Here is a 16499-nt window from a genome sequence, read left to right as displayed (position 1 = left end):
GGGAGGCTCCCGCGTCGCCCGTTGCGAGTCCGCGCCCCTGAGTCAGCCGGGCTCGGCCCAGAGTGACGGGCAGAGGCCGAGAAAGCCTCGTCGCCCTCGCGGGGTGTCCCCTACGGAGGTCCCAGCTCCTTAGGGCCGGCGGAACTGGCCTTTGAGAACGAAGGAGGCAATAACGCTTCGGTCATTGAGTTACTTAATGTACAGAGGCTAAACTCGGAAGTTAAAATGTTTTGTAGGATTTTTAAAGTTTTTAATCTGACGTCGTTGGGCTGGGGAGGTTTACTAAAATCGTTTATCCGAGAATCGTTGGTGTGTAATGTGTGTGGGGGCTTTTTATTGCCCCACTCCATAGGCTCTAATTGTCAAGTTGAGGAATAGTTGGGATTGGATTCATTTCTTCCTCTAAGTTTAGGTCAAGTGTCTTTGTAGTTTAAAAGAGTGGGTGTCTTAAAAACAGGTAGCTGTCAACAACTAGCGCTGAGTGAAAACAGTGCTTTTCACTTATTTTTCTTTAAATTCACTGGGAATAACTTTGGAAAGAAAAAACTGTTTTTCGTAAATGGTTCACTCCTGCCATCCTTTGAATTCCATATGTAACAGTTCAGTAGTCCTGGGAGGCTTATATTTATTTTAGATTGTTCACATTAATTACTAAAAGTTGCATTACTGTTTCTCAGTAAAATTCCTCTTTGGTGTGTAGTGGTAATTCCAGGTTAAAGTTTAAATGAAAGTGTCTTGTTTTTCATTTGTTTTCCCCAGATAGTGAAAGGAAGAGGGCCCCAAACTTTTGCTACTTACCAGCATATTGACATTTTCTGCCTTAACTATAGCGTTTTTTTAAAAGAATTAAGCATAGTTTTTATAATAATTTCAAGCTATAAGTCAGTATTGCACATGATAGCCTATATCTGAATATATGTATAGCGCTCATGATTTTTGCTACAACTTGAATAGCTATCTCTTAGTTGTGATTAAAACTTAATTTTGCATAAAAAAGTGAAACAAAATAAACACCTTAATAGATGCCCCAGGTTTTCTTCTCAAACGATTTTGACTTTTTTTGGTCATCTTTATCAGTCGGAATAAATAATAGGAAAAAAATAGTAGTCATTATTTAACATGGCGTAGTCATTTAATACCTGAATTGTGCTTTTAGATCTGTGCCAACCAAGTACTTTGCTTTCGAATAGAGTCTGTACCTCCACTGTAGAGTGACTCATACACACCTTAACTTGCACTTGACACTAGCAGTTTTAGAGATTCTAATTCTAAATGTTGACCTCGCCTCAATGCTCAAGAGGAGAGTGAACTCTGAGGGTCTCAGTGGGCAACCGTAGTCTCCCTGCAGTTGAACATTGCTCACTGCTCTTGCTATTTAGAAAATAAAGATCATCCTAAGAAGATTTTGCTAGTGGGAGATTATAGGATGGTAACATTACATTCTCTGCCATCTCCTAAAATTATATGAGTGCTTCCTCAAATGTAAGTTCTAACAGCTTTTTCTGAGAAGGCATTCAGAATCTGTGTAAGCAGTGGTATGAACTTCAAAGCATATACAATATGATGGCCTATTTATACATCTAGATGATCCTTCTAAGTGTATATAAAATCTTGGTGAATGCTTCTGTTATTTTAAAGGAGAGATGAGTTAATGTACCAAAGATAAGGCTACCCTACACCATCATGTAGCTTGTTGCACAGTTCTACTGAATTTTAGAGTCTGTTTCGATAGACCAGGCTTTAATCATCTCCCACCAAGCCTACTGTAGATTTCTTCCAGATCTCAGGAAATAAGGTAAAAATAAACATTTTGTTGTTATTTAGTATAAAGAGATCCCAGGTCTCTATAATTTTGGTGATAGTTTATTAACAATCACCTTTTTTCCTTTGCAGCTAATCCATCCCTGACTCTCTAACATTAAATTGATATTCCGTTATAAACCAAGTTTCTTGCCCTCAGTCTACTGGACACTATATACATCTTAAATTTATCTCTCTTGAAATTACTGTCTTTGCTAAAATGTAGAATCTGTTGTTTACTCCTTGAATTTTGTTTTTAACCTCTTTTGATTTTGGCTTCTTTTTCTTTTCATAGAAAGAGAGCAAACATTAATGGTAGATGGTATGTGCAGACTAAAAAACTCTCTCCAAATTCCAGTTTTACTTGAGCTAGGGACGTGAAATCTTCCTCTTGCAGGCCCACTTGAAGAATTACTTTGTTTGTCCTGTTACATTATGCCTTCTCTAAAGACAGACTTTACATTCGTAATTCATCTCTTTGCATGTTTGCAGATAACTTATTTGTTCTTGTTTTGAAAGATTACAAGAGATGAGATCCTGTTTTCTGAATACAGTCTGATAGGTTTTAAATTGAAATGAAATTGAGTGCCATTTCTCATGAATTCTTGATTTTAAAATATGAAATTACTAATATAGTTAGTATATGTAAGTATTAGATACTTTTTTACTACTTAAACTGGCATCAAACAATTTTGACTTTTCTCTTAATAAGAAAGCTTCTAGTAGGCAGTGACCTTTTCTCTTATACTTTCAAAGCACTTTATTTGCACTTTCATTACATTAGTGACCCGTCTTGCCTTGTGTATGTCTTCCACAGTTTCATTGTGAGTGCCTGGAACAGTGATTGGAGTACTGGTGTCACCTAATAGTAGAGTCATTACCTGAATTTGATGTCCAACTTAGTCCTTATAGTTAGTTATGTATCCGTGGGCAAGTTCTTTTACATTCTTTGAATTTCTTTTTTTCTTACCTGTAAAGTGGGGCTAAAGAACTTATTCATAGGGTTGTTACATGAGAAAGTGCTAAGTTCATTGCTTAGTACCTGTAAAACCCTTAAAAATGTCAGTTATTATAAAGGCTAAACTCATTATAATGCATAGCACATAAAAAGTGCTTGATAAATACTGGTTGAATTGATGACTAATAGATAAAGAAGCCTTATTGCTATATAATTAAAAATTGTGTTTTTTAAAAAATGCTTTTAATAATTTAGATTTGAGTCCAAATAAAATACTTCAATTAAAGTTTAAAATTTTTTTTCCAAAGTCATTTATTACGCATTTTGCCATAAATATCAGGTGAATAACCAGGAGAGATTTCAGATATCTAAAGCAAAAATTCTTTAGTTTTTCTTTATTTACATGAATTTTTCTCTCACTCCTTTTCCCTTGTTAATCTCATACTGTCTTTAGAGCGAAAGTATATGAGCAACCTGGTCCTGATCTGTTGACAACTTTTGTTTTTAGAATAAAAATTTTATTTGTAAAAGACAAATAATAAGTTAAAAACAGGCATAGTTAGTTAGAATCTGGATTTTCTAATGTTTCTGTGCATGCTAGTGACATGTGCTTTAATATACAATAGATTATCCATACTTGGTGTTGAAATTGTGTTTTTACTGAAATGGAAAGGGAGATAATTTCCAAGAGACAGATTGTGTTAATATTTAGGACTTGTTGTCTCTAGTTTGGAATTCAAATGCCTTTGTTATACGAGGGATAACAAACATGTAATAACTCCGGACTCCCTTTTGTATTAGACAACTCTGTGTTCCCAGCCAAGGGGACCCAGATTAGAAGTCAAAAGACTGACTGCAGCTATCTGGGTGTTGGTAGAGAAATGGAGGCTGAATTAGCATTCTCCTTCTTTCTGTAACAGTAAGCATCCTTTAGTTTAACTTTTTGTTTTGTTCACTGTAGGGAAACCTTTATAGGAGGTTCTTTTTTTGGAGAAGCACGTTAATGTTTGTGGATGGAGAGATACAGGAGGGGAAAGTTTGATACTGTTTGTATCTGGAGAAAGAGAATGATTTTTGTGGTGCTCATATGCTATTACGAGTACAAATTGGACTTCTTTTTAAATATTTAGCCTATTTTAAAATTTTATGTTTTAAATAGTATTAACGTACCTTTAAAATTATTGAAGTAATACGAATTCTTAATGTTGTGTTTAAAAAAATGAGAATAACGTTAATTACAACATGCCAAACATAACTCATTTAACCAGGAAGTATACCAGGAAGAAATTCTTTGGGATATTTACCTGGTGTGGTTGGTTAAAACAAAACAGTGAAAACAGGAAATCTAAGTGTTGTACAGAAATCACAGGATTTCCAAATTAGAATGCTGACTGTTGCAGCCTTGGGTAATTTTTGAATATTGGAGAAGGTTGTCTGCCAAATTTAAAGTTAAAAATCATGTTTCAGTTGTATGCTTGAAAGCACACATATGAACTCAGTTCTTTCTTTGCACCTTGTTTGGTCTCAAAGTTAGTAAACCCAATATTATATATGCCTAGTAAAAGGATTTTCATTTCTCAATTTAATTTTCGTTGCTTAGTAATAGGTTATTCTGATTACAGATCTTTTGACAGAAGCAGCTAGTGTACCAATTACAATATATACATATTAATTTTGAAGCTTAGGTAGTGTGGCAATTTATTTGATAAACCAGTGCTGTTCTTATTGTTTTGATAGTAATAGGGCACCTTGAAATGAATTTTTCAGAACAATTTATTTTGGAAAAAATCTATAAAACTAGTTTTAGATTTTGGTTTAGAATGTTATGTATAGTATTACATCTTAGGTTTTTATTTAAAACCAGGTAGATGGGTTATTTTTATTTACGAATTTAGTAAAGATGGATTATTTTAAAATCACACACAACCCATTTTGTTTATTTTTCTTCTTTATTTTGTTTATGTGTGACTTACATTGATTGACTTTTAAAATTGAAGTACAGTTGATTCATAATACTGTGTTGGTTTCAGGTGTCCAGCAAAGTGATTTGGAGATATGTGTGTGCGTGTGTGTGTGTGTGTATACACACACACACACACACACATATATGATTATGTTCTATTATAGGTTATTACAAGAATATTGTTCCCTGTATTATAGTAAATCCTTTTGCTTATCTGTTTTATGTATAGTAGTTTGTATCTGTTAATTCCATACTCCTAATTTATCACTTGCCCCCCTCCCTTTTCCCTTTGGTAACCATAAGCTTGTTTTCTATGTCTGTGAGTCTGTTTCTGTTTTATATATGGATTCATTTGTATTATTTTTTAGATTACACATATAAGTAATATCATACAATATTTGTCTTTCTCTCCATGACTTCACTTAGTATGATATTCTCTAGGTCCATTCATGTCACTGCAAATGGCAATATTTCATTCTCTTTTATGTCTGAGTAATATTCCATTGTATATATATATATACCACATCTTTATCCATTCATCTGTTGATGGACACTTAGGTTGCTTCCATGTCTTGGCTGTTGTAAATAGTGCTGCTATGAACTTTGGGTGCAGAGCCCATTTTGAATTAAAGTTTGTTTTCCTGGTTTCGTTTGGTGTATTTCCATGCTTATTAACTCATCATGTTGTATAAACTCTAGAGATTGAATTAATTTTAATAATCTATTAAAAATATCCATAAGAAGATATGTTTATTTCAAGTGATTTTTGCATGATATCCAGTTTGAATTTTCTGTACAGATTCATCTCTCTATTTTTTCCCCCCAAGCTTTATTGACATACAGTTTACATGAACATTGTGTAAGTTTAAGGTGTGCAATGTGATGATTTGATACACATATATTGTGTGAAATCTTTACCACAATAAGGTTAGTTAACATATCCTTTAACTCACATAATTACCATTTTGTTGTTGTTATGATGAGAACATTAAAGCTTTATTCTAATAGCAACTTGCAACTGTACAATACAATATTGTTAACTATAGTCACCATGCCGTACGTTAGATCCCTGGAACTTATTCATCTTATAACTGAAAGTTTGTATCCTTTGACCGACATCTCCCATTTCCCCCATCCATAGCCCCTGGCAACCACCATTGTATTCTGTTAGTACAATGTTTCTATTAGTACAATGTTTTTATATTCCACATATAAGTGGAATACATATGTACATTATTTGTCTTTCTCTGTCTGACTTAGCCTAATGCCCGCCAGGTTGTCACAAGTGGCAGAATTTTCTTCTTTTTTATGACTGAATAGTATTCTTTTGTGTTTGTGTGTGTGTGTGTGTGTGTGTGTGTAAAACATATTTTCTTTATCCATTCATTCACTGATGGACACTTAGGTTGTTTCCATATCTTGGCTGTTGTGAACAATGCTGAAATGAATATGGGAGTGCAGATATCTCTTACAGTGATTTCATCATCTTTGGATATAATCCTAGAAGTTGGATTGGTGGAATATATGGTAGTTCTGCTTTTAATTTTTTCAGGACTCTTCCATACTGTTTTTTACAGTGGCTGTGCCAATCTACATTCACACCAAGGGTGCACAAAGGTTCCCTTTCTTCACATCTTCACCAACACTTATCTATTATCTTTTTGTTGATAGCATCCTAATGGGTATGAAGTGATATCTCATCCAGTTTTGATTGGCATTTCCTTGATGAGCAGTGATGTTGAACATCTTTTCATGTACCTGTTGGCCATTTGTACGTCTTCTTTGAAAAAATATCTGAGTCTTCTGTCCATTTTTAATTGGATTGTTCATTTCTGGTATTGAGTTATATGAGTTCCTTATATATTTTAGATATTAACTTTTTTTTTTTTTTTTTTTTTTGCGGTATGCGGGCCTCTCACTGTTGTGGCCTCTCCCATTGCAGAGCACAGGCTCCAGACGTGCAGGCTCAGCGGCCATGGCTCACGGGCCTAGCCGCTCCACAGCATGTGGAATCTTCCCGGACCCAGGCACGAATCCGTGTCCCCTGCATCAGCAGGCGGACTCTCAACCACTGCGCCACCAGGGAAGCCCTAGATATTAACTTTTTATCAGATAAGGTTTGCAAATATTTTCTCCCATTTTTAGGTTGCCTTTTCATTTTGTTGGTGGTTTCTTTTGCTGTGCAGAAGCTTTTCATTTTAATGTAGTCTTACTTATTTATTACTGCTTTTGTTGCTTGTGCTTTTGGTGTCCAAAAAGTCATCACTAATTGTCAAGGGCCTTTTTCCCTATGTTTTCTTCTAGGAGTTTTGTGGTTTCAGGTTTTAGGTTTAAGTTTTTAATCCATTTTTGAGTTGATTTCTGTGTGTGATGTAAGACAAGGGTCCAATTTTATTCTTTTGTATGTGGATATACAGTTTTCCCAGCATCAATTTATTGAAGAAACTATCATTTCTCTGTTGTATATTCTTGGCACCTTTGTCAAAGATTAGTTGACCATACATGTGTGGGTTATGTCTGGGCTCATGATTCTGTTCCTTTGGCCTATGTGTCTGTTTTTTATGCCAATACCATACTGTTTTGATTTTTATAGCTTTGCAACATAGTTTGAAATAAGGAAATGTGATGTTTCCAGCTTAGTTTTTCTTTAAGATTGCTTTGGCTATTTGGGGTCTTCTGTGGTTCCATGTGAATTTTAGAATTTTTTTTTCCCTATGTGAAAGATGCCACTGGAATTTTGATAGAGATTACATTGAATCTATAGATGTTTTTGTGTAGTATGGACATTTCAACAATATTAATTCTTCCAGTCCAAGAACAGAAGATGTCTTTTCATTTATTTGTGTTGTCAGTTTCTTTAATCAATGTCTTATAGTTTTCTGTGTATAAGACTTTTCACCTTGGTTACATTTATTCTTAAGTATTTTATTCTTTTTGATGCTATTATAAATTGGATTTTCTTAATTTCTTTTTCGAATAGTTTATTGTTAGCATATAGAAATGCAGTTGATTTTTGTATGTTGATTTTGTATTCTGCAATTTTGCTGAGTTCATTTATTAGTGCTAACAGTTTTTTGGTGGAGTCTTTAGGGTTTCTATATGTAATATCTTGTCTTCTGCAAACAGACAATTTTACATCTTCCTTTCTGATTCGAATGCCTTTTATTTCTTTTTCTTGCCTAATTGCTCTGGTAGGACTTACAATATTATGTTGAATAGAATCGGTGGGAGTGTGTGCATCCTTGTCTTTTTCCTGATCTTAGAGGAAAGCTTTTAGCTTTTTATCATTGAGTATATTAGCTATAAGCTTGTCATATATGGCCTTTATGGAACCATCCTTGCATCCCAGGGGTAAATCCCACTTGCTTATGGTATCAGATCTTTTTAATGTGCTCTTGAAATCAGTTTGCTAGTATTTTGTTGAAGATTTTTGCATCTATATTCATCAGGGAAATTGGCCTATAATTTTCTTTTCTTATAGTGCCTCGTGTAGCTTTGGTATAACGGTAATGTTGACCTTGTTAAATGGCCTCTTCAGTTTTCTGGAAGGGTTTGAGAAGGATTGGTGTTAATTATTCTTTAAATGTTTGGTAGAATTCACTGGTAAAGCCAACTGGTCCTGGGCTTTTATTTGTTGGGAAGTTTTGATTACCTTATCAATTAGTGTATTATATTTTCTCAGTTTTGTAAAAGAGTAAATATTGATAGTGATAACCCACACACACTAAAGCTCTTGGGGAGGGGGAAGCTAGGGTGGTTATCCTCAGTATTTTCTTAAGTGTACAAAGGATTACTGAAACCAGAGAGTTTGAGAACCATTGCTTTATAGTATTCCATTGTATGATTATACTGCAGTATTTTTTTTAACTTTTTATTTTACATTGGAGTACAGTTGATTAACAATGTTGTGTTAGTTTCAGGTGTACAACAAAGTGATTCAGTTATAAGTATCTATTCTTTTTCACATTGTTCTCCCAATTAGGTTGTTACAGAATATTGAGCAGAGTTCCCTGTACTATACAGTAGGTCCTTGATGGCTATCCATTTAAAATATATATACTACAGTTTATTTATGCATTCTATTATATGTTTGAGTTTGTTCTGCTTCGGAGCTTTTATGAATAGCTATGAATGTTCTTGTACATGTCTCTTAGTGTACATATAGACACATTTCTGTTGGGTATAAACATAGAGGTAGAATTGCTGGATCATTGAGTGTGCCTGTGTTTAGCTTTCCAAAGTAGTGGTACCATTTTATTTTACATTTGTATCAGCAGTTATGGGAATTCTGGTTGCTTTACATCCAAAGAAGTCATTTTTAATTATAGGAAGAAATTAGGGAACAGTTATTAAATTCACATCATGTTTATTTATAAGGCATTGTATGGCAGCATAGCAGAAGGAGTAAGAGTATGTTCTTTCCCATTAGTTATAACTTGCTTTCAGTCTCATTTGTGTCTGATACTAGCTCTGAGACTTGAGCCAATTACTCAATCTAAGTTCGAGTTTCCTTATCAGTAAAATGGATTGATTATAGTAAATATCTCACAGGATTTGTTGTGAGGATTAAATGGGATACCAGTGAAAAGAACTTCGCATTTGGCCCTGCCAAAAAGAAAAAACAGGCTCAGATGACTACAGTGAATGAACGATAGAGGAAAGCACAAAAAAGTGCCCCCCTCCCCGCCCCATCTCTTTTTCTGGCTGTTTATCTGTATCCTTTATCACACTGGTAAACATAAGTGTTTCCCTGAGTTCTCTGCACTGTTTTAGCAAATAAATCCAAGGGGGAAGAGGTCATGGGAACCTTTGACTGGGACAGAAGTTGTGGGTAATCTGAGGACCTACTGCTTGTGATTAGCATCTGAAGTGGAGGGCAGTCTCAGTTAAGGCTGAGCCCTTAACTTGTGGGATCTGATGCTATCTCCAGGTAGATAGTGTCAGGACTGAGTTAAATTGTAGGATACTCAGTTGGTGTCACAGAATTGCTTGCTTGGTGTGATTAAAACCCCCACACATCTGGTGTCAGAAGTGTTGTGAATGTGGTAATAATGTGAGAGCAAAGGAGAAACACGGGAGGAAGACTAGTTTTTTCCTTCTCACTCTCCAAGGCTGCAAACATACAGTCAAATTCTGTGTTCATAAGTTACTTAGTTCCTTTCTGCCTTCTTTCTTTCAGTGTAGATATAGTATTTGTTTGAAATGTACTTAGTTCCTTTGTTTCACCTCCCCCCCATTCTGATTGATTTAAATCAATTTTTTGAATATGTATGACGTTAACATGTTTCAAAAGTCATAACTAGTGTCCACTGGTAGATGAATGGATAAAGGTGTGTGTGTGTGTGTGTGTGTGTGTATATACATGTATACACACACACACACACACAGTAGAATATTACTCAGCCATAAAAAAAGAGTGAAATCTTGCCATTTGTGATAATATGTGTGGACCTGGAGGGTATTATGCTAAGTGAAGTAAGTCAGACAAAGACAAATACCGTATGATTTCACTTATATGTGGAATCTAAGAAAACAAAACAAATGAACAAACAGCAGAACAGTAACAGACTCATAGACACAGAGGACAAACTTGGTTGCCAGAGGGGAGGGAAGGGGGAGGTGGGAGGGATAAGTGAAATAGGTAAGGGAGATTAAGAAATAGAAACTTCCATTTACAAAATAAATGAGTCATGGGGATTAAATGTAGAGCATGGGGAATATAGTCAATAATACTGTAATACCTTTGTATGGTGACACATGCTAACTAGACTTAATGATGATCACTTCATAATGTATGGAAATGTAGAATCATGGTGTTGTGCACCTGGAACTAACAGAGTGCTGTAGGTCAGTTATACTTCAATTTTAAAAAGAAGTCATAAGTATATAAAAAGTTATACCCAGAAGTGTTATTCTTTGCTTCCACTCCATCTTCTCCCCCTTTGTAGGTTTCCAACTTCATTTTTCCCTAGTTTTATTCTCCCTTTGTTCCTTTTTGTAGCAAGCCAGGTACATGTATTTTATTTTCCTTGTTCCTTACACACAAAAAATTGCCATATGTGCTCTTTTCTACTTTTTTTTTTTCACTTTATAATATCCCCTAGAAATCACTCCAAGTCAGTTCATAGATTTCTTCCTCATTCTTTTTATAGCTGTTTAATACTCCATCGTGGCTATGTACCACAGTTTATTCAACCAGTATTCTGTGCACAGCAGGATTTTTAAGGAGATGTTTATACACTCTTGAAAATGATTAAGAAATGGAACAAAACACAAATATAGTTTGAGTCTTTAATGCATTTTATATTTAATTAATTATACAGTCAAATAAACTATAAAAATTAAAATTCTGTAGTCAAGAAAACCAGGAGGTTTTTTTATTATAAGCCCCAAGGATACCAGTCAACTGATGAAGTGTGAACTGCAGTTGGTTATATTCTTTTTTTTTTTCCCCATTTACCAGTTTATTGCCATCCATTAGTTATAACTCTGAAAGAAGAAAGTGAGGACTGAATGACAGAAATATTCCAGATGAAGATCAATAATTTTTATTCAATTTAAAGTTTACCAAAACTAGGGATAGATAGCTTTGCACCTTCTAGTACCGTCACTAAGGAAAAATTAACTGACAGGCAGTGATAGTATAATAGCAGCAGCAAAAGAACAAGGGTAATCCAGAACTGGATAAGTCTTTGAATGATCAAGGTTTATTTGTATTATAAGTTGGCATCTTTCTATAGGGATAGATGTTTATTTCTGAGGTAACTTTGCATTTATCAAGTTTATAAATGTTTAATACTTGTTGAATTAAACAGTAATTTTGTGAGGTACTTCAGGATTCATGTAGACTTAATTCAGGAAAACTTAGAGTCCTGATTGACAAAAATAGGTGCAACACAATATCTGTAAGTAGATAGATAATTGCAGGTAAACAAAAAGAAGGCAAAGTTATGAACACATTTTTTAAAATATATATATATATATTCTAGTTAATGGAAACTGAAAAAATTTTGTTTAGTGATAAGGAAATCTACATTGTAAACATTCCAAATTTAATACAGTATTTTGGTAAACAGCGGCAATCAGTATTTTATCAAAATTTAATATTCAGGAGAAAATCAGTTTCTAAAATATTAAGGTATTTTAGAGTATTGTTAATGACATTTTTCATAAATTAGTTTTTGGAATTTATTCTGGCTGTTGGTCTCGTGACAAGCCTTATGATCCTATTGTGGATATTTACACCTAGGTGAGCAGACCATCATGAGGTTTTTTGTTTGTTTACTGAGCCAGTTTTTTCCACTGTGTGACACTAGTAGAAACAGACTTGATTTCCCCTAATTCCTCTTAGGAAAATTCCAGACAAGCATGCTTAATTAGGGAAGTTCCTGTTCTGCCATCAAAATAGCACTAGATCAAAAATCAAGAGATCAGAGTTCTCAAGCCCACTCTGCCACTAAGAAGTTGTCAGCCGATTTGGGCCTCATTTTCTTGTTGGTAATGTGAGCAGATTTATTTGTATGTTCTTTCAAGTCCCTTTTCTAATATTTTTTGGTAGCTTGTACAGAACCATTTTGGCATTGGTAGGAATTACGGTCATGAAGTATAAAGTATAATATTTTTTACATTAAGTAAGGTGTATGTATATGTGCAAAAGTGATGAGAAAGTAAAGAATTACTAAAATTTTAAGAACTTAGGATGGAAAACAGTTTGTGATAGATATTTTATTTTCAGAATTATGCTGCATGTAATTTCTAGGACGACAGCCACGTACTCTTAAATGGAAGAAACTCCTGTGATCTAAGAGCAGAGAACAAGATAAACTTGAACCCTACCTTTTCATCTTGGACCTTAACTTGTAGTAATGGAAATGGATAACAAGCAAGATATTTACAAATCGTGGTATATGCTATGAAGAAGAAAAAGTAGTGTGATGGAAAGTAATTAGGGGAGGGGGGAAGAATATTGATCAATATGAGTGTATTCAGGAACTGAGACATGAATGTTGAAAAGAAGCTAGTTAGACAAAGACCAGGCAGATAGAAGGAAGGTAAACCACTTTGAGGTGGAAAAAGATTGTTATGCCCAAGAAACAGAAAGAAGGGCAATGTAGGGGCAGGAGCCAATTGAGGGAATGAAAGAGTAGCTTGAGATGGATTTGGGGAATTAGGACAATCATTTAGGGCATTGACATTGGTAAGAAGTTGAGATTTTATTCCAAGTGCAATGAGGAAACTATTGAAGGGAAAATTACTTGGTGTAATAAACATTTTTGAAAGATCATTCTTGTCTGTGTGTGGAAAGGAATTAGAGGGAAGCAAGAATGGAAGCAGTCAGAGTCTAAACAATAATGCAGGAGAGAGATTATGGTAGTTTAGATAGGGGCAGTAGCATTCAGTGGAGATGGAAAAAGTGAAAGGAATTGGTATATATTTTGCAGAAAGGACTGACTGATGGGACTATCTATGGGAGGAAAGGGGAATATTCTCAAATAATAAAGATTTTAAAAAATATTTAAAATTAGTCTGTTAAAACATAATATTTAACGCCAGTGTTCTACATGAGAAATATTTTCTTGACAATTTTATCATTTTTATTTTACTTTGTTCTTTTTTTTGTTTGTTTTTAGGCTTATGCATCTGGATGTGACATTGTTATACTGGGAAGTGATTTTGAAAGACTGCAAATAATCCCAGGAGCTAAACATGGAAATATTCAAGTAGGATGTGTAGATTGTTCAATGCAACAAGGCAAGGTTTGTAATCTTGTGGTGATATGAGATTTGTTTTGAATATGGTTTTTGTAAATATAGTCTCTGAAGTATCTATTTCCTATTGAATTAGAGACTTGCTGTGTTTCCAAGACAATGAAGCTACAGATTTCTTTGGCTCTCTAAGATGCACTCTAGAGAACAAAATTCGTGACTCAGATGTATCTTAGAGATTGTCAGGAATTCTGTTCTCATATAATCATAAAATATAGCATAGTTTTCTCCATGAATTGACAAACAAATATAATATTTATTACCTGTAGAATAGGTGTAAAGCTTACTTATTTAAAAATCGATTGGATTGAGGGAAAGGACTGACGATAAACTTCAGTCTATTTAGAAATAAACCCTGAAAAGAAATTATTGTTAGAGTCCTTTTTTGTCTATAAACAGGTAGTTATCTCCTTGTAACTTCTAGATAAACTTTGTACAAAAATGAACATAAATTGTATAATTTTTAAAATAATTTACTCCCAAGTCTATAAGAAAAATGAAAAATTTAATTTGAACTTCTGTTTACACATGGAAAGTATAAAGTTACCTTGAAAGTAAAAAAGCAACAAAAACAAAAGAAACAGGGCATATGATTTAACATCAGGTTAAATACGGTTCTATATAGTACCAGAGTTGGGAGAGTTATAACTTATAGGCAGTATAGCATATAGCTTAATATAGCACCATATAGGCATAGATGACCAGGCCTAGGTACAGTTGCAGCTAGACTAGGCTGAACTATGCAAATTTAATTTTTCTGCTAGATACTTAATTAATGTATATTGTTTGATGCTATGATTCTACCAGAACATTTTGCGTGAGAAATCAAAATGGGCCCAACCTTATTTTTTTTAATGTAATCATTCCTAATAAGCCTGCCATTCTGAAAAGTTACTTCTTGGGACCTAGTTTAAAGATACTCTTAACAAAGGAGTTTCAGCTCTTGTAGTCTTTGCCTACTTTTTGGACTACTGTTCTTTTTGTTATTCCTATGTTCCTTCCTTTCAGTAGAGTTATAGGTATTTCATCTGTCTCTCTTTTGTTCATGCCTTTCATTCTCACTGTACTACAAAAGTGATTTTTATTATGGAATGCTAAAAATCCTTTAGAGTTTTTTCCCTTTCTCTTCATGTTTGACCTCCTAGCTCTGTAGTTCTGTAATCTTGATTGTATATAAAAACTTACTTATACCATTTAGATTCACATAGGGCTTGTTAATGTTGGAAATCTAATTTTAGTAATTTTCAATATGAGTTATCTTTTAATAAGCTATATTACATGAAATCCAGGTTAGAATGAAGAGGTCATTTGGTTTTATAATTATTCTAATAAAGGGTAAATTTCCTTTGTTTCACAGATAACAGTATACTCAAATGATTCCTTAAGGTATCAAGACGAAAATTTGTAGATTTTGGTACTTGGGATTTCTGTTTACCTTTTAGAAGGAAATGCTTCTTGATACCATAGGCATCAATATTTTATCATTACTGTTTTTTTTATTTGTAGTACTGCCAGATTAATTTTCCTAAGAAAATTCATCTGCATTTGACTTGTTATTCATTTGCTTAAAACCATTCTTTGTTTCCCATGAACTTAGAAAAGTTCAAATTGTTCACCTTGGTTTGAGACCTTATTTAACCCACTCACATTTGCCTTTTTGGCCTCATGTCCATTATTTCTCTCTTCTACCTGGGCTGATGGTCAGTCACCTCCCAACATACTTTACCTCTTATAATATTTACACTTGTGGGGACTTCCCTGGTATTCCAGTGGTTAAGATTCCACACACCCAATGCAGGGGCCCCAGGTGCAGTCCCTGGTCAGGGAACTGGATCCTGCACGTGGCAACGAAGATTTCACGTGCCGCAACTATGACCCGGAGCAGCCAAATAAAAAAAATATTAAAAAAAAAAATTTACACTTGTGTTCATACTATGCCCTATTTCTAAAATTGAACACTCACTGCAGTTTGAAATCCTATCCACATTTAAAGGCGCAAACTAAATACTCCCAGGTGAAGTCACTGCAGATGATTTCTACCTTCTAAGATCTCCTCAGAACACCTTAAAATATCCATTGAAAGTTTTTTTTTTCCATATGTATGTTACATGCTCATTTCTTACTCTGTCTTCACTAGATTATGTGTTCTTATTTTTATCCCTGATCATTCATTCTATCTATATATCTATCTGATTTCTGATGTTTTAATATTCTTCATTTATGACTCACTCAAGCTATAGTAGTAGCTACCTTATAAAACAGAGCCAGCAAGGGTATGCTTCATTGATATAAGAGTAAATATTTGAAAGGTACTCAAATAAAATAGAATATTGAAAAAATATACTCCTTAGAGAGTTTACAAAGGAATAGATCTAAGTTTTACTTCTAAAAAGTTAAATATACACTGACAGAATTCTGAACTTTGAAGACAGATAACCTAAAAACTTGATTTTTAAGTCATGTCAAATTCTGTACTTGACAAGGAATACATCAATACATTTTCTTCTGTGAGGAAGGGAATTAACATTTACTATGCATCTTATATAGATAATTCTTTACCAGATGCTTTACAAATGTTATTTCAACCCTCAAAACAATCCTATTAGGAAGATCATATTATACATACTGTAAATATAGATAGAAACTAAGGTTCAGAGAGCTTAACTTGCTGGTACACAGTGACAGCACTGGGATTGTGATCCAGATATGGTAGTCCCCAAAATTGACATTCTCAAGTATTGGTGAAAGAAATTTTGTGTTGGGTATTTTTTAAGTTATACTATTAATTTCTTTTGTTCTTTTGATTCATAAGTAAGTTAACATATCCGTAAGTTTTCTTTCTTTTTTTCTTTTTTAAAAGATTGCAGCATCCTATGGAAATGTTATATCTGTTTTTGAACCAGTTAGCCTACCGAAGCAAAAGAAAAATTTGGTCAGTAATTCATCTTTTTCTTTTAGAAATGAAAATGTGTTGTGTATTAAAAGATAGCATTTTTAAGAGTACAAAATTAGA

The 16499-nt window shown here is 33.9% G+C and overlaps 2 protein-coding genes across 6 annotated transcripts in view; one reads left to right on the top strand and one right to left on the bottom strand.

Annotated features, from left to right (window-relative positions):
* LOC309815695 (uncharacterized protein) overlaps positions 1-16499 on the bottom strand; it is a 274409-nt gene that overhangs the window by 125743 nt on the left and 132167 nt on the right. The gene's annotated exons all lie outside the window — the stretch shown is intronic.
* Positions 1-16499, top strand: part of LOC309815746 (dmX-like protein 1) — a 60897-nt gene that overhangs the window by 615 nt on the left and 43783 nt on the right. For all 4 annotated transcript variants that reach the window (XM_082642748.1, XM_082642745.1, XM_082642747.1 and 1 more), the window contains exons 2-3: positions 13352-13477; positions 16347-16418. In XM_082642748.1, the coding sequence (XP_082498874.1) occupies positions 13352-13477; positions 16347-16418 (198 nt within the window). The remainder of the gene's footprint in view (positions 1-13351; positions 13478-16346; positions 16419-16499) is intronic.

Source organism: Mesoplodon mirus (assembly GCF_964341445.2).
Source record: "Mesoplodon mirus genome assembly, chromosome: 14".
NCBI lineage: Eukaryota > Metazoa > Chordata > Mammalia > Artiodactyla > Ziphiidae > Mesoplodon > Mesoplodon mirus.
The sequence above is the reverse complement of the archived record's forward strand: the minus strand, read 5'-3'. Positions and strand labels throughout refer to the sequence as shown.